The sequence below is a fragment of the Sardina pilchardus genome, chromosome 23 (assembly GCF_963854185.1).
Source record: "Sardina pilchardus chromosome 23, fSarPil1.1, whole genome shotgun sequence".
NCBI lineage: Eukaryota > Metazoa > Chordata > Actinopteri > Clupeiformes > Clupeidae > Sardina > Sardina pilchardus.
The window spans coordinates 20,830,163-20,852,172 of NC_085016.1; the positions used below are offsets into that span (position 1 = coordinate 20,830,163).

Below are 22,010 nucleotides of genomic sequence, written 5' to 3' on the forward strand. Positions count from 1 at the left end.
AGTTTGATGTAGTTTCCCCCCCATGGTATGAGACATGCCACATTTGTGTCAATTGTTCCAGCATTCTTTTGGACAGTAGTGATCTACTCTTGTTTACTGAAGTCACATGGTTCAGTCGGATACCTTTCTTTCTAGTAGTACAACTCTGAGGGGAAAAAGTAATTGCCTCGATTCATTTCAATATGATTGTCATGAGAATGATCAAAATGTCCTAACGCTTAATGTTTTTAAGGGAGATGTCATGTAAGAGAGTTCTGATCCTATTTTGTGCCATCAGGGATTCTGCTTTCTGCTATCTTGTGCCAGACTCCGAGCCCTAGATGGCTCTGGCTTGTGCAATGAGGTTGCGCTCAATGCTCTCACCAAAGCGCTCCCTGGAGCATGTACAATGAAGCAGCTTGAGCTAGGTAAAACCAGACCTTTTTGTACCAACATAACCTTGACAACCAAATTTAAGTGGAAACTCGCTGGATTAGTGTGGTCAAGTTTTATTTGCATTAGTTTTTTGCCCTGATGTATGCAAAGATTTAGGATTTTTATTGTAATCCAAATTGAGAACCTATGATTTTTTTGCATATGAAGGTATTCGGATTTAGAAATTAACACTTGAACTCTGCATGTACCGAAATGCATCACCCAGAGCCTAAGATTCTCTCTCCATGGCTCTGGCATCATAGATAGACTGGGTAAAGATAGGACCAGGCTATGGCATCTCCTGGTTGTAGGCGGAATCTTTGGCGGCACTGTATTGGTGCGCCTGTCACGTGACCAAGCGATGATACTCTGCTAGACCAACATGGCAGCCTGCAGTGTTTTCAAAGCTGGACTTTTCAATCACAAAGTCGCTATTGTGACAGGAGGTGGAACGGGTATTGGGAAAGCTATAACGTCTGAGTTACTTGAATTGGGTGAGTACTTAGCTGTTCATTGTCTTTCAAGAGACATTTCGTTTTCTAGCCACAGTGAACTTTACCCCACTGAGCAATGCATCTAAGTAAGCATTGCAGAGTTAGTTCAAGCTCAAAGTTCAGTCAGTGTTTTCATCCAAGTCTGCAGGTAGGACATTTCAAGTGAAAACATATACATTTGAGGTTGAAATACGCATTGTACATATTTTTAAAATAACCGTATCACGTTAAAGTAAATTCATAGGGAACGTTCCCTGTATATTTCGCTAGGCTGCAGTGTAGTTATATCTTCACGCAAATTGGAGCGACTGCAAGCGGCCGCTCAGGAACTGACAGAGAAGATTCCACCATCCAGCCCGGCAAAAGTTACCCCGGTTCAATGCAACATTCGTGATGAGCAAGAGGTGAGTGAGAATTGATCTTTTGTATTTTTCATGTTCACTTGAGGTTGTGATTTCTTCTGGGTCAGAAAACATGTTCTGGTCATGTCTTTGTTGACAGGTTCAGACCATGGTGGCCTCAGTCCTGAAGCTCCATGGAAAGATTGATTTCTTGGTTAATAATGGTGGTGGACAGTTTACTAGCCCTGTTGCTAATATGACTGCTAAAGGCTGGAAGGCAGTGATTGACACAAATCTCAATGGGACATTCCTTTGCTGTAAAGAAGGTTAGTTGCAGAATGCATGGATGCCACAATCAGCATACACTGCAGTAATGATGCATCTTCATCACTGTAGAAATGTCATCATTTGCTCATTTAAAGATTGTCTCACATGACTTCAGAATACACAAGTAACTTACATGCAGTTTGATGCTGTCACATTAGGACATTGAGTCTACATAAAGACCTTTTTGACAGCTCCATTCAAATAGGTTATGGCTAATAAACAAATTTTAGCACTGTTTGTTCCATCAATGATATGATATTAAGTTGGTATAAGGCCTTCATTGCTTTAGAAATGGAAGCATGTCATGACATGATGATGCTATCTAGACATGTTCTGAAAGTGAAGAGCCTCGTAGCCACCTGTCTGAGTTGAATGCGTATCATGTGCCTCACGTAAATGTTTAGTTTAAGGGAAACAAATTATTGAAGTACTGTATCAACTAGATATGCAGTGGAATCCTGTATTTAAACTTAGGCGATCATCCTCTTATGTAGAACATTATTGACTGTTTAAGGCAAATGGAAATGAGATAGGAGTCAACAAACAACAAAAAAGATAAAGTAAAATGATTTTAGCAATAATTGCAATGCAATGAGTGAGGCTGCAAGGTCACCCGGATAGTCACCTGTTGTGTTAAATTTTTTTTAGTAAAAACAATATTAGGAGAATATTAGGCTAATGTGTAATAAGACAATTATGAAGTGAGAGAACTGGATGAAGGTATAGGGTAGCTTATGTTTCATGAGGGGAGAGTAATAGCATTATACTTACGATATGACATGTCCAAATAAGCAGACCCAGCAGCCAACACTCCAGATCCCATCTCCTTGACCTCGACCTTGACCCCTGACCTCTGCATCTCCTCTTTAACTTTAATTGCCATGCAATGTTGGTGGTATTTCTTGTAACTCAGTCCGGGGGTACTATAAATGAATAGTATGTAAAGTTGCAAATCTTCAGGAGTGTAATTACTGAAGGGTAGAAGCTGTTGTTGAAGTGCGTTGTTCCAGTCTTCAGAGATCTATATCGTCTTCCAGAATAGCGTTCAGCATACAGAGAGTGAACTGATGGAAGGTCACAACCAGTGATGTTGGAAGCTTTGGTGACAACTCTCTCTAATTTCCTCTTGGTGCCACTGTCAGAGCTCCCATACCAGACGGTGGTTGAAGATGAGATGATGCTTTCAATGTTGGCTTTGTAGAAGAGCACCAAAAAGGCCGGCGCCCACCGGACACGCCGTTCAGCGGCGTGGGCTTGACGCGCAGGATTTTAGAACAGTTTTCCATCCCTGTGCGGCTGCTGCGCGGCAGACGTTTCCAGTGGACTTTTCTCCGGTAAAAACAATGGAGTTCTCATTTTTTTCTTGTCGCAGCGCGCCGTGTAGCCTTCGTGTCTGGTGGGCGCCAGCCTAAAGGGTTTTGTTGACATGAAACTTGTTCAGTTGTCTTAGGAAGTAGTCTCTGATTTGCCTTTTTGATAAGGTGGGTGGTGTTAATGTCCCGTGTCAAATTATGGTTCATGGTGTGAGCCAAAAAATGGGAAGGAGTCAGTCAAGATTATAAGCTGTTCACATATAATAGATGTGGCTTTGGTGTTAGGCCACCTTCTCATGTCCACAATCATTTCTTTGTTTTTTGAGGCGTTAAGGTGGAGCTTGTTTGCAGCACACCAGTCCGTAGCCCTTTTCACCTCCTTGTGGTACTGGGACTCGTCATTGTCACTAATGAGGCCAATGATGGCGGTATCATCTGCATACTTCAGTACTTTGGCAGAGTGATGGTGAGATCTCTTGTCATTAGTGTAGGTGGAGAACAGAAGGGGAGATAACACACAGTGCTGAAGATGTGTTCCCAATTAAATGGAGTAGCTTAACATTCAAATTAGATCTGCTGCGTGGTGGAGATTGAGAGGACCCATATCATCATTGCTTGTAACATGTTACTGCATTTTAACATTGTAAACGCTCGGAAGAATGAAAAGCCGTTTGAAGTAAAGCTACTTATATTTATTAAGTATGTTGGTTCCCTACGCACAGTGCGTGTTCTAAACTCCTGCACATCAAGCCCACACCGCTGAATGTCGTGTTCGGTGGGCGCAGGCCTTTGTGCTGGTAGCTGCAGAACTGTAACCATTGCTTGTGTTATACATAATTCTGTATCCTGGATGTGAACTTTTGCCATAAAAGTGACATACGTTGAAAATGATTTCAAAATAATTGTATGCCCAACCAGTAGGTCAGGGATTGGATTCCTTTTATAGAGATTTGATTTGATGGAGAAGGCAGAATGGCAATATTGAAGAAAAAACATTCTTTTTTTTTTGTGTTCATAGTCTACAGTGCTTGGATGAAGGATCACGGAGGTGTAATCGTCAACATTATTGCTGACATGTGGAAAGGTTTTCCTGGCATGGCGTAAGTATAAAACCCTTCCCCCTCCAGGTTCTACATTTACTAAGATGTAAGACACTGTTAATAACTGCTAAGACAATGTGAATAACTGTTCTATAAATGCACAAACGTTAATACTTCATGTCATTTATTAAATCAAATGTCTCTCCACCAGTTTCCTTTCAATTAATAGCTGTTTCATCCTCTTGGCGATATTGTAATAGCTGCGTCTCCCTTAATGCTCTCTTCCAAAGGCACACAGGAGCAGCCCGGGCAGCAGTGGACAACCTGACTAAAACCCTGGCCATCGAGTGGGCTGCCAACGGGGTCAGGGTTAACTCGGTTGCTCCGGTAAGATGCTGTGTCTTGAATGTGTCTACCAATGTATCGCAGCAAGTCATATTTTCAGTTTCTTATGTTAGCGCGGGGTTTAGACTTTGCAGATATCTCTTTGTAGGTAGTTTGTTTTTATTGTGTTCTCCAATTCATTTTGCTGGTATAGTCATGTGGAGAGGGTTTAAAGACGCGTGTCAGTTTTTACAAGCCACTAGTGCTACTCAGCATGCTGTCTTGTGGTCAGCTTTTATTGCATATCACCAAAATACACCAGCATGCAAGATTGTTTTTGTGTGTGCTAATAGTTTATGTCTTAGTTAGCTCACAGGTTCTTGAGAAAGTAACTCCAAAATTCCACTCCCCCCCCCCCTAACAAATCTACCCATTGATGTGTCGTTTTTACAAAAAAAACCAAAAAAAAAAACAGGGGACCATCATCTCCAAAACGGCAGTGGAAAACTACAAAGACTTTGGCCCAACGCTGTTCAAAATGTCCATACCTTTCAGCCCAGCCAAAAGATTAGGAGTCCCAGAGGAGGTGAGTGCACTGAGTTAGAGCATGCAGCAATACTGAAGCCAGCCCATGGCCCCCTTATGTACTTCTCTACTTTTGTAGACATAGTGTTCCTGGATTCTTGAAGGCTTGAATGCATCTGAAATGTACAATGCAAGAATTGCCCACTATCCCACTATCATTCTAACTTTTTACTTAGGTGATCATTAATGCCAGTTTCAAGAAGTCATAGTTTCATTGTGTTTTTCTGATGTCTTTTCATACAGATTTCGCCAGCTGTGTGCTTCCTTCTGTCCCCGGCTGCCTCATACATTTCAGGAGAAACCCTGAAAGTCGATGCTGGACAAAGTCTTTACCACTCCATGTGGGAAATTCCAGGTGATTACACTTTAGATGCATTTTAGGACACTATGGACGTTTCTCAAAGTCAACGATTCTCTAGGATCCTTCCTTGGTAGAACTGAGTCCTGCAGAGTCAGTTTTTCTGACTAATGTGTTTACATGTCTTATTATTCCTGTTGAAAGAGGCAAATTCCAGCAGTGATATTTGGGGTATTAGTAAACGGAATATGAACTTAAAATCGGATTATGGCAGCTAGAAGAAGCCGTTTACATGACTCACACACAATCAGAATATTGTATTTTTTCTGAAGAAAGATATGGTGTTTATAGAAAAGTAGTGAGTGACTGCACCACTTGCATTCTCCCATGTCAATAAATTAACTTATACATGCTTGTTTAATTTGCTAGAATCAACATAGCACCATTAAGCAAAACCTTGTACATAAAAGTTTATTCATTAGCTAACAACACCCGCTAAAAGAACATACTTGTCTTTATTACTAAATGCCGCCCACCTTCACAAGATTATGGTGCCAAAAACATCCTTATTTAATAATTGTAAAAATAATAATACATTTTATTTGTAACACACTTTACATTTTCAAGAAATTGAAAGTGCTACACGATAAAAAAAAAAAAGCAATAAAAGAAGTATACATTTCGATATCATAAAAGGCTGCAGCCGTCAAAGTTAATATCAGCATCAAATACTGCTATGCTTTAAAAAAAAAAAAAAAAAGAAGTTTCAAGTCCCTGTTTAAAACTATCTGTAGACTGTGAAGCCCTGGAGTGTCTGGGGAGGGGGCATTCCACAGACCAGGGGCAGCGGAGCAGAACGCCCGATCACCCATTGTCCTTAATTTGGTCCTGTGGTTGTGGAAGCGGTTCGAGTGAGTGGAACGGAGGGATTGTTACGAGTTTAGTTGGGTAGGGGGCATTGCCGTGGGTGTACTGGTGGATGAGAAGGGAGACCTTGTATTCAATTCTAACAGAGACGAGAAGCCAGTGGAGAGTGGGGGTGATGGGTTCATATTTCAGCACTCTCATCAGGATCCTAGCGGCAAAGATTTGAATACCATTCAAACTTCACTTACTTTACACAGTGTCAATCATTTTACAATGAAACATAGACATTGGAATGGTTTTTGCCAGTATTTGATGATGTACCTTGAGAAAGGAGCCTTAAAGAATCCCTCCTTAACTTTGAGAGCCGGTTTACATCTGGGCATACAGTATGCTTGCAACACACCCACTTAAATCCAAAGCATCCAATTTGTAAGTCTGTGTCTATTCCATCTCAAAATGTTTAACTATTATTCATATAAGGCTCTTTTTCCTCTGCTGAAATTCTCTTTGCAACATTTCTTTTTTTTCCCTTTCATGTGGTGTGGTGAATGCGACGCAACCAAACCATTCTGTCAGCATTGTGCAGCACAGTTGTGTAAGAAAACATATTTGTCCCTGTCCTGGTTTCACTCTGCTTTTTTTACTACTTTCTGTCCAGACCACAGTTCTTGGCCAGAGGCCCCTGAGGGCGAAAACACAGACACCCTGAGAGAGATTATGGGTCCCAAATCCAAACTTTGACCAGGCACAAGGACTCCAGGAAGCTTGGGCCAGACTCTCTACCAGGAAGGGAAAGCGTGGGAACAGTGCCTTGATCTTGGACTGATCATATAATACACCCTCCGATAGGGGTACAGTAAATGTGCCTTTCACAAAACATGAATTGATTATGTACGTTTAACCTGAATACGATGGACTGATGACTGAAAGGTTGTTTTTGTAATGGCAATTGCAAGGACAGAAGTGGGGGGTGGGTTGACTTGAACTGTTAATCTACAGTTTGCTCTCATTAAAAATACAATTTATGCCATTTTTGAATGTAAATATTTCTGAAATTGTAATGAACCTCTGTTGCGCCCTCAATTTAATATGTGAATAAAAATGGGTGACTCTTTGATAATGTTTTCAAGACGTGAAGTGATGCTTCAAACTTTTATGACCTTGTTCACATTCAATAATACATTATTGAAATGGTATTTCACCAGCAGATTGTTTTGTCGCCCGAGAGGCAATATGAATCATTGATCGCACTCTCTGGTGACGTGTGTCTTGTATGTGCAATGCTTTTTAGAATACCAGCTTTCCACAGAGCGCTAGTTACTAGGCAGAAGCGAGAAAAGCGCACAGTTTGTGAGTAGAGTGTTTCTTTGCAGGAGCGTCAGCATAATCCTCCCATTGGCCAAGCATGTGAACCGAAGGGGCGGGGGGAAAGAGCCGACTCTGGTGGGCATTGTTCGGCTACTAGTCTCAGCATGCACGTGTGAAGATGTTTGTAGATGCCCTGGGTGATACGTTCGAGCTAAGATTCGGTGGAAATGAGGTCAGCAGAGTAAACGTGGTGTTTTTCTTCCAGGTAAATATTCATGCTTCGACGCGATCAAAATAAATAGCCTACATCGCGTTCTAAAGTACAGTGATGTTCCGAAACTACATTTTTTTTGTCTAGCTGAGATTACTTGGCAGGTGCAATGACTTAATGCACCAGCCTTGGTAAATTGTTTAAGCTCTATTTGGATTTCCATACCTGGATGGATATAATTACGCATGCAACACATGAGTCTTTCGCGTATGTTTCTGAAATCTTTCTGGTCGTTCCTTTCCCCTGAGACAGTAGTGTTGCTGCGATATTCTAAAAGGAGGGGCTTACGCGCGCGCCTTGCTCCCGAAAACAGGAATCACCGGGGTGGGGTGTGACCCGTAGCACTGAGTCGGCATGGAGCAGGACGAGTGCCCCGCGGAGGGAAACCCAGTGACCTCTCAGGCGAGGTCGTCAGCAGAAGATGAGGGCACGGCGACACGGAGGAAGAGGAGGAAGAAGAAGGAGCAAATGGAATCTATCATCGTGTACCGCTCGGAGGCAGAGGACCAGGATGAGGATGGAGCAGAGACTGGCCTAGGGGAAGAGGGCAATGTCACTAGCGACATTGCTGAGGAAGGTATGCATGCTGAGCACATTGTGCTCTAATGTCTTATCTACAACAGCACGTTTCCTCTGGGGGAAGCATCTGGAAGCTTTGCATTACACAAAAGAAAAACTAGTTAATCTCTGTGTGTGTGTGTGTGTGTGTGTGTGTGTGTGTGTGTGTGTGTGTGTGTGTTCTGGGAGTGTTTTCAGGAAAGCTATAATTGTTTGTTGCTTACTATTTTTTTTTTTTTTTTTATGTTTTTAACTGTGTGTTTATTTTAAGATCGTTGCATGGTCACCCAGTATTATTTCCACAGGTCCGTGTCATCTGATGTACTGTATGTGCATATCAGTGTTGGATCTGAGCCAAACACAACTATACTTGGAAGACTTATTTCTGAATGGCAGGTTGCGTGGCGGTCCCAGACAGCCCCTGACTGTTGTATTGTGTTTCAATGCCATTGCAGTCATTCACATCAACATCAAAGTTTACAAGCATGTATTTCTCTCACGAAGCCAGCTGCCATATTAAAAACACATGACTTTTGTGCATTACGGGGTGGTTTTAGTCATAGACTGTGTAAATAAGTGTGCTCATTAAGCTATTATGAGATTGTCAGCTCCCAAATGGAGAAGTTCTCAATAATAAACTCTGCTAAGTACTCATCCTCGAGTTCTACTCCTGTATGTGGTTCTGTACTCATCCCCGAGGCCTGTATGTGGTTCTGTACTCATCCTGGAGTCCTGTTTGTGGTTCTTGCAGACACCTGGAGCATGCCCCCAGACAGCCGCTACGTCACCCTGACGGGCACCATCACCCGAGGCAAGCGGAAGGGTCAGATGGTGGACATCCACGTGAGCCTGACCGACAAGGAGCTCCGCGAGATGGCGCGCTCCAAGGAGCGCCTGGACGCTGAGTGCGAGGAGGCGGCTGCGGTGGCGGCCGCCGGAGGCTGGGGGCGGCGGCCCTGCGCGGTGGGCCCCGGTCAGGGCCCTCACGTGGTGCTGTGGAGCCTGTCCTGCCTGCCCGTGGTCTTCCTCCTCTCCTTCATCATCTCGTTCTACTACGGCACGCTCACCTGGTATAACGTGTTCCTGGTGTACAACGAGGAGCGGACATTTCTCCACAAGGTCACCCTGTGCCCGGTGCTCATCCTGGCCTACCCGCCTCTAATCGTGGTGCTGTCCCTGTGCATGGGGCTGTACGCCGCCATGGCGCAGCTCTCCTGGGTGTTTGCAGAGTGGTGGCTGGCCGTAAGGGACCTGGAGAAGGGCTTCTGTGGATGGGCCTGTGGCAAGCTGGGCCTGGAGGATTGTGCCCCCTACAGTGTGGTGGAGCTACTCGACTCGGACACTCTATCCGGAAATCTGCAGTTGAAGAGGGTAGATGAGGCTGATCAGGTGTCCTCTGTCTGATCTTGTGATCAAGCTCAAAGTTTTGTGTGTGCTGGTGTGAATGAGAAGGTATGAAAACAAACTGTATGTTTATTTATTTATTTATTTTCATATTGAAAGCTCTTTGAAAATAATCTAATGAAATACACTACCAGTCAAAAGTTTAGACACACCAACTTTTTTTCTTGACATTGACTTATTTACAGAGTAGTTCAGAAAGTTATGTAGCACACGGCACATAGGAAATGATGCTGTAAACAAAAGAAAGTGCAAACAAAGCCCATTTGTGCTGTAATTTACTTTCAATTTATATATTACACACCTTTTGCACACTCACTTGACAGTTACCAGAAATGGATTTCCAACAGTCCAACATAATTCCTATACATTTTGAGCACATATTGGCTGTACTTCCACTCAATTCGTTTGAAAATAGTTGTCTTTAATGATGTCAAAAGTATGCAACGTCATAAAGGTAATTAGGTAAATGATGAAGAATATAAAATATGAAACATGTGTATGGTATATATAGGCTATATATTCATAAAGAACTTTGTAGAGCAATACTGAAGACAAAATATGATGGAACATACTGTAGGAAATAGTAAAAAAAAAACCTTTGACTAGTAGTGTACTGTACATTGAAGCCACTTCTAAACTATCCACAATTGACCTTATGCCCAATTCTCATCCTAGGCCATACAAGCATCGCTATCCAGGTGCTATCCAAAGGCATGAAGAGACACTGCTGTGGACGGGCTGGAAGAAAACCTGGGCCTTGAGGACTGTGTCCCTTATAAACCACTGAAGTTCGCCTACAAAAAAAGCTGCCATCTTTGAAATCCGGTATCTAGTGATTTTTCCTATGGGAAAATAACATGGGGATTTTGTATTATCGCACCTGTTAAACTCTTGCGGGGATGAAAAAATCTTAAATGCAGATGTTTTTGCTCTGGGGTAGCAAAAATCAAAGTCTGCTGCCTTCATGTACCGGCCTTCACTGTCATCCCCGCGAGAGTTTAACAGATGTGATCATTCCAAATCCCCATGTTATTTTCTCATTGTAAAAATATCAAGATATCTCCTTATATGGGCAAAGATGGTAGCTTTTTTGTTGGCGAACTTCAGAAATGGGGTAGAAATGTGTGACTCAGAAACTGGGAAATCATATGTTGTCTGATCATGTGATCGAGGCTTTCTGGAGAGAGACTGTGTGATCGAGGCTTTCTGGAGACTGTGTGTGTGTGTGTGTGTGTGTGTGTGTGTGTGTGTGTGTGTGTGTGTGTGTGTGTGTGTGTGTGTCTCAGTTTAAAGTTAGACACTAATTGCTACATTTGATCTCAATCACATCACACATGCAACAGACCTTGTAAATGTTAAATCTGAACTTGAAACCATCACAGGCTTTTGAAAGGACCTTACAGAGAGCCACAGAAATGCCTCACTTTTAGAGACAAGGCTTTGGTCAGCGTGCATTCACATCTCACTGTACCATGGACATAGGTGGTTGTCCTACAATACCTGTCCGTAATGTGTCTACTGTCTTTACTGCATGGTTATATTTCACTTACACCCTCACAAAATAACAAACAAAGGAAATCCATCGGTGTTCTTTACTTTGAATTAGGACACTTTCCTCAGGCTAAATTCCTGAAGTTGCATTGACTTTGCCGCAGCCATCAGAAAAGGAAAGAAGTCCCTGGTGCAGTGTAGGACTACAGTTTTAAGTGCAAATGTAAGTGGTCTTAAGTTAGGAAGTTAAACGTATCACATATTTCTGTCTTCTACACAGCTCACAAGTGTGACCTCAATTATACTTAGTGCTTTTTTAAATTGATTTTTTTCTATTGCAAATAGTTAGTGATTCAAAATGAAAGGAAGCACCTCATTGCTGTAATTGTAGCTTGTAATATCTGACAAAGCCTTTCAAGCTTTTTGTGTTGTGTAATGAAAGGGGATGAAGAACAGATGAAAAACAAATAATATGAGCAGAATGGAAATGAGATGAATTAATGTCATGATGACTTACAAACTTGTTTGGATAATAATGTGGGGTTGGTTAATTGACAGCACATGAGTCACACTGCACTTTCAACAGACGTGAAAAAAATAAAATGAATATGATAAATGATATCTTGGAGATAAGAATTAAGTTCTGTTTTGTTGCAACTATAGTTTTAGACCAGCATGGATACAAATGGTGTATCAGGGTAAGTTAAATGTGCATTAGGCCTATAATACGTTTAATGTAAAAAAATTTTTTTTTTTACCATTTTGGCTCCCCCAGTTGACTTTTTCTTTCCTTTTTCTCCCAGCTCCAGACATGTTCAGAGGGGATCATAAGAGAAAGGTTGAATCTAACACTTTTAAGTTGGTCATAATGTGGAGAGTAATTATGGACAATTTTAGCCTGGAAAACCAGCGCCAATTGCTGGACGGCAATCCATTTAGGCTGGTTTATCAGGCTAGGACAATTTGGTACTTCTAACTCTAGAGCTGAATAAAGGGAATTGCACAATTAAGGGATATCAGCGGGCACCCTCCCTGTAAACCCCTAGGCAAAAAGAAACCAAAACAAATAAGTAGCCTATATTTAACTGAGTGAATCATTTTTGGCTTATTTGAGATATAAAAATACAGATTTTTGTTAAGTAGTGAAGTATTTGAAATATTCTAAATGGTTCCCTCAAAGTATTTTGTTACAATTTGCATTTGATTTTTTTCCAATCCTGCGATACAATGCGAAATACAATAGGCCTAGGATAGGAGGAAGGAGGGATCTAGGCACAAAGGCAAATTATCTGCACCCCAGGCATATGCTTTCTTCCCGGAAGAGAAGAGGAGGGGATTTCCAGATGACAGACTTATCTGGAATTACTTTCATTTTTGACAGTGCTAAATCGGAATGTTCAAAGGTAGACATCCGGGTTGTTTTATCACCATGTATCACATTGGAAGTCGTTAGCGTTACGTGGTTGCGTGGGTGGAGATAAGAATTAAGTTCTGTTTTGTTGCAACTTTCGTTTTAGACCAGCATGGATAGGCTACAAACGGTGTGTCGGGGTAAGTTAAACATGCAGCCTGTATGTTTAATGTAATAATGTAAACTGTAACGTTTTCCTTCATATTAGTAGTTAGGCTACTACCACTGTCAACATAAAGAAATAAGTAGGCCTAGGCGTAGTGCATTGGCTGCAGCAACAAGCCAACGACTGCAAAGCTGCCCTACGGAGTCTGCAAGGGTTAAGAGAGAATATTTTTCTGGATATTACAATATGTTCGCGCGTTTTGCTTTACCATGCCTTCAAAATAATGACTCACATTTCCTAAAAACGAACTAGCCTACTGAAGAGTAATAGTGAAACTGAATGCAGCCGCAGCCTACGCAGACGCGTTGGAGTGAGTCCATTCTTCAAGTTTAATATTTACCTACACCTTGCCACGAGTTTGTGTAGTATTTGCTGCTTAATTTTGCTTCTATTAGCAAAGAGGAGTCTGTTAAGATTAGAATATCTAATTTACTCAAATTGTATTTGATCTAATAGCCTAAGGATGAATAGCCTAATCTGGGACGATTTTGACTTCTGCCCCGGTCTATTTTGAAATAAACATAACAATGTTACCTTTCTGTAATTCTGAAATTGATCATTTGGACAGGTCGTTTGCTAATCTGGGATCATTTTAAATCTTATGGAATAATTTCTTCTAACCGTTTACTTTATGATACAAACTAGCTATAATGGAGATTAACCTTGACACTAACTAGACTCAGTGCAAACAGACCGCAACAGACTATTAAATGATGTTTAGCATGAGTCCATAAATTACATGTTTATAATAGGCCTAACTTCAGGAAATATCTAATGTATAGTTTAGTCATTAATTTAATGTCAAATTGAATGATTGTTTTGTCCCAGTGTGTTAGACAAGTTACTTTTTAAAAAAGTAGTATAGGCTTAGCCAGAGAGGTCAAGGATCTTGGCTTAGCCTACAGTTACAGTTGCAAATTACTTCTTCCAAAAAGTAACTAGATTAGTTACTCAGTTACAAATTAAAGTAACTAATTAGGCTACTTCAGAAAGTATTGCCTTAAATGTTTAAATGCTCAAATGTGACCCCACCACCCCTCCTTAACAAAACTTAAAATGCATGCATGTTCAATTTCGTATGATAAATCTGAATATTATGAAATATTATTTAGCTGTGCTGTGTTGCTGTCAGACAAAGTGAGACTAGACAATCAAATGCCATGTATGTAGATATGTTTCTGTAGTCAAATAATATTTGTTTGAACTCCACACTCATTTGAGTATATTGGCCGTCTATATAGTTCAACCATTTTTTTTCTACATGGTAGGGCTACCCCTCCTTACGGATCTTAATGGGACGCTTGTTAACTGAGGATAAACAATTAGTACATCATCACGAGCAGGTGTTTTACCTTATTTAGCCTACTGCAGATGTGACTCTGATTCGACAAATAGTAAATCATACAAAGCCTAGGCCTACTTAAGTGCAATAAAGAAGCCTGCACGAACATATATGGTCTCGATGTGACATTTCCATTTACAATATCTAACTTTATTTCTGTGATTAGTTGAAGACCATGCACTGATGCAGTTACTTCACAGATCTAAATGCATGTTAATTTGTCCAATCATGTATTGGTTGGTTCTACTTGTGCAATTAACACAGTGATCTCATCAATTAGCTGCTCTACCTGGCTGAAGAGTTGTGTTAATTAGAATCAGCTGGTTTAAGTGAATGGTTGGCACAGATATGTGGTAGAACTTTAACTTTAACTTTCTGAAGCTGGAGTTTAACTGTGTCTCTGTAACTTGGGGAGACTGAGAAAAGGGTTATAGATAGGCCTATCATTTTGAATGGCTGCTTTAGAGTATGTTGTTAAGGAAAGGTTTAAATTACAATCAACAGCTGTGCTGAAAAAACATGAGCAATGTCAACTGGGCTTGAACCCATGCTCGTAATTTTTACACAAAAGATATTTGTGTAAATTTGAATTAGGCTACTTGACACCGACGTGGATAGGCACTTTTGCCCAGGGCATAATGTGCATTTCAGAATCACATTCGTTCCTTTCATTGCTTGGAGAGAAAAGTAATGGATATACTTCCTTTTAGAGAGCGCTTCTATCAGATGATTTGGGCTGGCGTTGACTGACTCCCTTGTGTTGCTCGTTGTGTGTCAATAGTTGTGTGTAGGCTACAGTTGAAGATGCACTTCACAAGGTGAGGTATACAATCTGCAGGATAAATATAGGATTTGTGTTAAAGAACTATGCACGTTTTGTTAGTTTAATTTGCCTTAAGCCTACCTTACACTGATGGACTTTGACAAGATTTGGGAAAGATTCTTGAAAGACTGTAGTATTTTGAGTAAAGCTTGAATGAGGGGCATTAGTTAAAAGACTACAATCTTTCAAGAATCTTTCCCAATTCTTGTCAAAGTCTGTCAATGTAAGGTAGGCTTTAACTGATCAGCTTCGGTGTCATTGGAATGATTATTTGACTTATTTAGGGTTTAATGACGGCTGTCTCGCTTCGCCCCATAGTGCTTCTGAGCAGAAAAACCATGCTTGCAAGTTTGTGCCACCGGGTCGGTGGCACTGACAAACAGAAAGTCTCCAGCCTCGCGATCATGCTCATGAAAAGGCAGACTGACCAATTGAGGAGTATTGTAAACACGCTAGGGCTGTTCGATTTTGCCCAAAAATAAAATCCGATTTTCGCATTTTGCAAATCATTTCCCCATTGGGATTTAAGTGCAAATCTTGCTCTTATTAAACAATATTAATTATTAATAATTAATTTTAAATGATTTAATATTAAGAAAAAATATTTAACTTTTGCCACAAAATTCAACACTTGCAAAGTTAAGTACTGTAATTACCCTAGTTGAAGTGAGAAATCGATTTACGAATACTATTTCACATTTTTAACATCGATTTAAACCCATAATCACGATTACGATTTAAAATCGATTAATTGCACAGCCCTAATACACGCTAAAGCTGAAGGGGATGCTCTGCAGAGAACCTGCAAGCGTAAAACGAGCGAAAGTGAAAAGTGAAAGCGAAAGAAAGGTGAAGAAAGCGCCAAACCTGCACAGTTTCCCTTTAAGTCAACATTATTGGGCTGACTGTTACTTTTTTCAGGCTACATTTTTTTATTGTAACCCCTTCTCAATAGTGATAGTAAATAACTGTGAAGAACTGTTTTGCCGTTGACTATGAGACAATGGTGAAGTTAGTTTCACTTTGCTTATAAGTTCAAATAATGGGCAAGTGCAGAATGCATGTAGGCCCTATACTCTGCTATTCACACACAGGTTTTAGTAAAGCAAGTAGCCTAGTACAATTGTGCGAGCAGATTCCTTCAGATGTGTTGACTGTCAAAATACCGATTGGCTGTTTCATGTTGTGCTGCTGGCTCTTAAAGGTAATGATAGATGGCGTTCTCATTGGTTTAAAGGAAGTTATACTTCAACTGCACAAATGGTAAAATACATTTTAAGTATACTTTTCTGTAAGGGTTTGGTTGATGTAGGCCTTTGCTTTTGGGTCTTCCAAACTGTAAAATACACTGTGGTTTTCCATTGTGAAAACAGTTGTGCACATGATATGATCTGTCTTCACATCGGGAGCTCAATTTATTGAAAGGTACGCATAATGCATGCATTAGGAAATTTTGCCACCAATGTAATAACTTTTGTCTATACTGGGAAGTTAATGTACAGTAATAACTTTTTTTTAACCATCCCACCAATGTAATAACTTCCTGCAACTGTAATGATTATTATGTCGATTATTGTGAAATTGGTTTATTATGTTGGTAGTAGGCAATTACATTGGTGGGAAATTATTACGATGGCAGGATTATTACGTTTAAAATCTGCTGATTTTTTACTACGTTGGTGGTTTATTACATTGGTGGGAGCTACAGTCCTCAAAATAAGAGTATTTTGCACTTTGATTTGTGATCTTACATGTGAGTTCAATTTATTAAAATATGCCCACAATTTAATATGGCCCTCATTTAGTAAAATGAGCTCACCTTGTATTTTTGTGCTCACAATTTACTACTGTGCCCACAAGTAGGCCAAGTTACAGTCTTGTTAAGTATGTTATAGAGTCTTGTGCACACAATTTATGATCTTCTTGCATACCTTTTACTAAATTGAGCTCACAATGTATGCAGTACATTTCACTTTAGTGTTCCCACAAAGTCAGTAAATTGTGGTCTTGTATTCCACTTTCATTTTCACTCAGAATCACCTGGTCCATCCCCTTTACAGAAAGACGGATCCAGATTCTACATTCACTTTCACAGCCTACTGAAATGACCAAACAGATACCACCAACTAACTCCTTGAAAGTCAAGTCACTCTGTAAAATGACCAGGGGAAACCAGGTCGACCATGGGTCGACCATCTAATTCAATGTTGACCAACTAATAACGGATCTATTATGGAAGATGGACTGGCTGTCATTGTGAATCGCATGGCCGACTCTCTGTCTAGGGATGAGTTGCGGACACTTCGCTACCTGTGCTCAGACCTGTTACCTGATAGCCGTGTGGAAGACCTGAGAGGAGCCCTTATCTCTCGGGCCCAAATTGCTGGGAACAATCAGCCTACCCTCATACTGATGGAGCTCATGTTTCATTTGAAGCGCTTCGACGTTCTGAAGAAGGTTCTTGGGACGAGTCGACAGGAGGTTGAACGCATGCTGAACACCAGACAGGTCCTGTCTGGATACAGGTCATTCACTCATTCATTACCTGCTCCTGTTGTCTCTGTGAATGATACATTCTGAATTTGGCATTCATTTTTAGGACCGACAGATCCAGCTTTCACGTGTTATGTTTAGTAAAGGAGTCCTTCTCTATGTGTTTGTGCCTCAGGGTGCTCATGGCTGATCTGAGTGAGGATCTTGCACCAGATGACTTCCGCTCTTTGGTCTTTCTCCTCAGTAGCAAACTGCCGCGTGGAAAGCTGGAAGCAGTCTCTGTAAGAAGGAGGGAGAATGTTGATTTCAGTTGTTTCTGGAGTTGGGATGGAGGACAGTTTATCTTGATTTTTCAGTTCTAAAGGGCCATTCACACCAAGAACGATAACTATAACTATAACGATAAAGAAATATTGCCCTCTTTAATATAAATGACTATGTTCACACATAAGCTAGAACGATAACGACATGAACGAACGAGCGAATGATATCATTGGGATCACTTTCAGACTGATTTTGAGAACGATAGAAAGCTGACGGCCAATCAGAATGATTCCTTATCATTAGTCAGTGTGGACGCTTTTATCTTTATGGTTATGGTTATAGTTCTTAGTGTGAATGCCACTTTGCACAAACCCAAGCACACTTCTTTTTTTCAGTTTTATTATTAAAATATCTTAAGGAGAATCCCTAGACCAGTGTTACAGATTCTGTTTTTTGTGTGTGTGTGTGTCATTCTTTATTTAATATCATGCTTTATTTGTCAAATTCCTTATCATGATAAACCTATTCTATAATAGTGTATATCAGAGGAATGCCTTTTAACATACTATTTTCACAACAGAACTTTCTGGATCTGGTAGATGAACTGGAGAAACTTGATGAAGTCTCCCCAGAAAATCTGGACCTCATTGTGCAAGGCTTTCGGAATATTCATCGACTCGACCTTGCAAAGAAGATACAACGTTTTCAGAAAAAAGGTACCTACCGTAAAAGCATGTCATTTGATTATGCAGTGGGTAGTCACTTCATCGTGGCACAGTTTTCTAAATGAGAAACGGTCCATAACTCAAGAGCTCCATAATGCAAGGATGATTTTTCAATAATGGAAACAGTTTTAGATTGGTGGACAAGGTCAGACAAAATGACCACAGGTTGTAATGATGGATTTTCTGTTCTGTGTGTGAGGAGCCTGCATATCTTTTAATATATGGACAACAAATACTGTACCTATCTTTAATACATATCTACATCTAGAAGGAAGCAATGACACATCTTCAGTCATTGGATTACAAGACACACAGACAACCCTAATGCTATTTTTCTGTGGAACATTACTGTGTTCATATGTGTTTACTTCCCCATTTGTTTTTTTTCCTCAGGAAGTACAAGAACATGTGCAGAGCGCAATTCAGAGGTATATTTTTAAAATAGAAGATACACTTTGCACCTAGTTTTTCACACAATGCATAGAGAACAGGTTTCGCTATCTACAGTATGATGTCGTGTTCCATTTGTTCGCCCGAGTCGGCCACTGAGATGTTTTTCCGAGCTACTTACTGGTAGTTACAAATAGAATGCCCCCCTAAGTTGTAGCCCAACTCGTCAGCTCAGTCGAACCTTGAGTACCCGAGGTTGAATTTCCAAGGTGGCTGCGCCAATGAACAGTGAATGAGAACTGTAGATATGCACTGTTTTTTTTATCAGTTCTGTCCAATCAATCTGTTTTATCGTCGTTGAAGCATGAGTGACCAACCTCTATCTGGCACTGTGTCACTATGATGTCTGTAAAATATTGTGTAAAGCTTCATTACAAACTGGTATTATCTGGTAACAATTGCTAACAACAAACAGCTACCAACAAACGGTAGCATTTTGTTCGTCTTTTTTTTTTCCGACTTTGTAGACAGGTGGAATGCAACCAGCTCATTCCATGGATATGTCATTTCAAATCACTAGTCATTTTACGCTGTCATTTCAAATCACTAGTCATTTTACGAGACGACTGGAATACGCCTTAGCTCCAATTGTGATGCTCCCTACTGCCCTCTAGTGGATGACACCAACATGCTCTCTGTTTCCCCTCATCAGACACAGAGAGGAGTCTGTTCCCCCACTAGTCCCCTCCCTCGTTCATCTGTTCGTCCCTTTGTGAGGATTCAGCGATCGTCTTTAGGTAAATATTCACTGTGTGTGCGTCACACAACACATGAAGTGATTTACTTTTATGCTGTGCAGTTGAAGTCTTATTTTTCCTCATGCCGCTTTGAAAGCCATTCTCTTCTCTTGTTCGCACCAAAAGGGCTGCAGATGCCTGTCGCTGAAACGAGGGCGCATTATCAACAGGTGAAGTACAAGTTCTCATTTCTCTATGGGAAGGTTTAATCTACAGAATGCCGTGTGTCAATGCCTTGTGAACTCAGAAACATTACGTAATCCACTGTTGCTCCTCATTTCTCTATGGAGATTAGGCCACAGAGGAGTACAACATGGATACCATTCCCCTCGGTGTGTGCATAATCATTGACTGTGTGGGTTGTGACGGAGGTGAGTGCTGTGTGTGTGTGTCCACGATTTTGTATCTCAGCATTATAGAATTTCGCCTCACTAGCATTATCTGCATATGGATACAGAAAGCAATTGTACTCGAGTGATAATGATGTTTCTGTTCTCAGCATTATGCAACAGCCCCCATTCAAAACATCTTGGAGTCATTCTCTGTATTTCAGACACTATTTGCCTTGTCTCAGTTGGCTCGCCCTGGGAAAAGGCGAAAAAGTCTGGGCCTTAATCCAAGAGGGTTCAAACTAGTAAATCTCAGTCAGCATCTGGGGTGACAATTGACAGCAGTCTTCATACGATTAAATTTCTCCTTGATTATGTCTCCCACAGACATGCTGAAGCAAACCTTTGAGGCCCTTAGTTTCAGGGTGATCTTGCACACTTTACTGTGTTTGGAAGACACCTCCAGTGTCCTAAGGGAACTGTCCCAAAGTCAAGACCTTCAGGGATCGTCAGCATTCATCTGCTGTCTCCTCAGCCGTGGCTCAGAGTCCAATATCCTGACCACAGAGACCCACGGCCCCGGGCTCCGCCTGGACGACATACGGCAGCTCTTCAATTCTATGAACTGCTCTGCGTTGAGAGGAAAACCAAAACTTTTCCTCGTCGAGATTTATGAAGTCCAAGAGGAGCCCCCGTGGTCCTCACACATGGACCAGTGCCTGGAGACTGATGCTGGGGGATCGGCTGGCTGTTCTCCACGCTGGCAGACGGATGCCATGAAAACTATTCCTGTCAGTGCAGACGTGTTGACCTGTGTGTGCTTGGCCGATGACCAGCTGTTGGCGAAGAGGGGGCACCAGTCTGTGTTCTGGCCGACCATGAGGTCAACCTTACTGCGTTGTCATGACAGGTAGGGGTCATACTGTTGCCCCGGGTCAGGCTTGAGTTGCTTTAAGGTGGATGCATAAGATGTGTTAACAACACCAATCACCAAATCATTTGAAAGGTGCTTTGATGGGCCATTGTGATAACATTGTTGGATACGTTTGAGGCAAACGTGAAGGATATTGATATGCAGGAAATGCACCAATACAATAAAAACGACCTTTTCAGTTTTTAGGTTGAGTATTGCTTGCCCCTCACTTTTTTAATGAAAGAATGCTTCTTTAGATGATAGAAATCATCACACATTTATCATCACACATTTACCAGCCAACAAATCATCAATATTATATAAAAAACACCACATATTATCATTCACAAATATGGTAGTGAAGATGTTGATTTCCATAGAAATTAATATGAAAAAGCAAGAAAAATATTGTTTTCTGGGTGGGACCTACAAAGGATTAATATTCTATTTGTCTGCGGAGTGTAGTAGGCCTACTCAAGGACAGTAGTCAGTGTTTGCATTGATTATTATGGGCCTTCAGGGAGTTGTAATGTTTAAGGTCAGCCCTCCTCCATGATGACAGATGCCAGGGTGATGAAGTAATGAGCTCTACGTGTTAATCTCTTGCCTTGCCTTGTGTTGCAGGAGAATTCCACTTCTTGACGTACTCACCGAAGTGAACAGAGTGGTGCTTGAAAACCCCAATGAAAGCTACAGGATTAACCTGAGTCACACTCTGAGAAAGACTCTGTATCTGTAACACTCAAAATATGACGGGAGTCACTGAAGGAAACACAATATGGTTTAAGTATGTAGGCTACCAGAAAGAGCCAACAGGGTGAAAAGAAGGAAGAAAAAGACCTCGATAAGAGGAGGAGTCTGGGAGAGAACAGAGGATGTGTTGGTATTCAGAAACACGCCCAACAGAATGTGAACCATGCAGGAAAGCATGAATGTCTAGGCTATAAGCTATACAACTACATTCTCTTTACTCACACTACTAAGCTATAGGGTCTCAATGAAGTCAGTTCAAGTTAATTTTTTGTATTTTGTGTTGTGTCTATTTAAGTAACAGGCAGCTTATTAAACCAGTACACTTTGCGCATAGCAAACCTGGTGATCCTTCCAGAGATACACCGTTAAACAAGGTTGAATTAAAGCATTAATGGGTTTAAAAACTGCGTCTCTTTTCAGTACTTGTACAATTTTCTGTCAGTCTATTTCCCCTTTAAGCTGTATTTTGGACGACAACTTGACATTATTTTGCCAATAGAGTCCCTCAGGAGGGAGGGATAGGCTATCTTAAACCGCATATTCCTCAGAGCACGGTAACCAAATATAGA

General features: G+C 41.0%; 3 protein-coding genes across 5 annotated transcripts; all 3 read left to right on the top strand.

Annotated features, from left to right (window-relative positions):
- The first annotated feature begins 751 nt into the window (after nt 1-751).
- On the top strand, nt 752-7,127 carry pecr (peroxisomal trans-2-enoyl-CoA reductase). Its single transcript, XM_062527320.1, has 8 exons — nt 752-908; nt 1,179-1,312; nt 1,410-1,575; nt 3,908-3,989; nt 4,220-4,316; nt 4,729-4,839; nt 5,082-5,193; nt 6,662-7,127. The coding sequence occupies exons 1-8, from the start codon at nt 797-799 to the stop codon at nt 6,742-6,744; spliced, it is 897 nt and encodes a 298-aa protein (XP_062383304.1). The 5' UTR covers nt 752-796; the 3' UTR covers nt 6,745-7,127.
- A 123-nt stretch (nt 7,128-7,250) lies between these two features.
- Nucleotides 7,251-11,662, top strand: LOC134070849 (transmembrane protein 169-like). Of its 2 annotated transcripts, XM_062527322.1 has the most exons (4): nt 7,251-7,576; nt 7,896-8,159; nt 8,892-9,592; nt 10,220-11,662. In XM_062527322.1, exons 2-3 carry the CDS (start codon nt 7,937-7,939, stop codon nt 9,542-9,544), a joined length of 876 nt encoding a protein of 291 aa, XP_062383306.1. In that variant the 5' UTR covers nt 7,251-7,576; nt 7,896-7,936; the 3' UTR covers nt 9,545-9,592; nt 10,220-11,662. The 2 variants fall into 2 exon arrangements, with proteins under 2 accessions (XP_062383306.1, XP_062383305.1); XM_062527321.1 differs by having other exon boundaries at nt 7,513-8,159.
- A 722-nt stretch (nt 11,663-12,384) lies between these two features.
- Nucleotides 12,385-21,845, top strand: cflara (CASP8 and FADD-like apoptosis regulator a). 2 transcript variants are annotated; one of them, XM_062527324.1, is made up of 10 exons: nt 12,385-12,586; nt 16,812-17,302; nt 17,446-17,551; nt 18,115-18,250; nt 18,653-18,687; nt 19,362-19,446; nt 19,573-19,616; nt 19,742-19,817; nt 20,163-20,685; nt 21,313-21,845. In XM_062527324.1, the coding sequence occupies exons 2-10, from the start codon at nt 17,010-17,012 to the stop codon at nt 21,425-21,427; spliced, it is 1,413 nt and encodes a 470-aa protein (XP_062383308.1). In that variant the 5' UTR covers nt 12,385-12,586; nt 16,812-17,009; the 3' UTR covers nt 21,428-21,845. The 2 variants fall into 2 exon arrangements, with proteins under 2 accessions (XP_062383308.1, XP_062383309.1); XM_062527325.1 differs by having other exon boundaries at nt 16,838-17,302.
- The last annotated feature ends 165 nt before the right edge of the window (nt 21,846-22,010 follow it).

Excerpts from the sequence above, each read along its gene's own strand:
- pecr (XM_062527320.1), top strand. The coding sequence starts at position 797 with ATGGCAGCCTGCAGTGTTTTCAAAGCTGGACTTTTCAATCACAAAGTC. Across the intron at positions 1,576-3,907 it reads ATTCCTTTGCTGTAAAGAAG|TCTACAGTGCTTGGATGAAG; the intron begins GTTAGTTGCAGA and ends TTGTGTTCATAG. Across the intron at positions 4,317-4,728 it reads GGGTTAACTCGGTTGCTCCG|GGGACCATCATCTCCAAAAC; the intron begins GTAAGATGCTGT and ends AAAAAAAAACAG.
- LOC134070849 (XM_062527322.1), top strand. The coding sequence starts at position 7,937 with ATGGAGCAGGACGAGTGCCCCGCGGAGGGAAACCCAGTGACCTCTCAG. Across the intron at positions 8,160-8,891 it reads TAGCGACATTGCTGAGGAAG|ACACCTGGAGCATGCCCCCA; the intron begins GTATGCATGCTG and ends TGGTTCTTGCAG.
- cflara (XM_062527324.1), top strand. The coding sequence starts at position 17,010 with ATGGAAGATGGACTGGCTGTCATTGTGAATCGCATGGCCGACTCTCTG. Across the intron at positions 17,552-18,114 it reads GAAAGCTGGAAGCAGTCTCT|AACTTTCTGGATCTGGTAGA; the intron begins GTAAGAAGGAGG and ends TTTTCACAACAG. Across the intron at positions 19,818-20,162 it reads CTGTGTGGGTTGTGACGGAG|ACATGCTGAAGCAAACCTTT; the intron begins GTGAGTGCTGTG and ends TGTCTCCCACAG.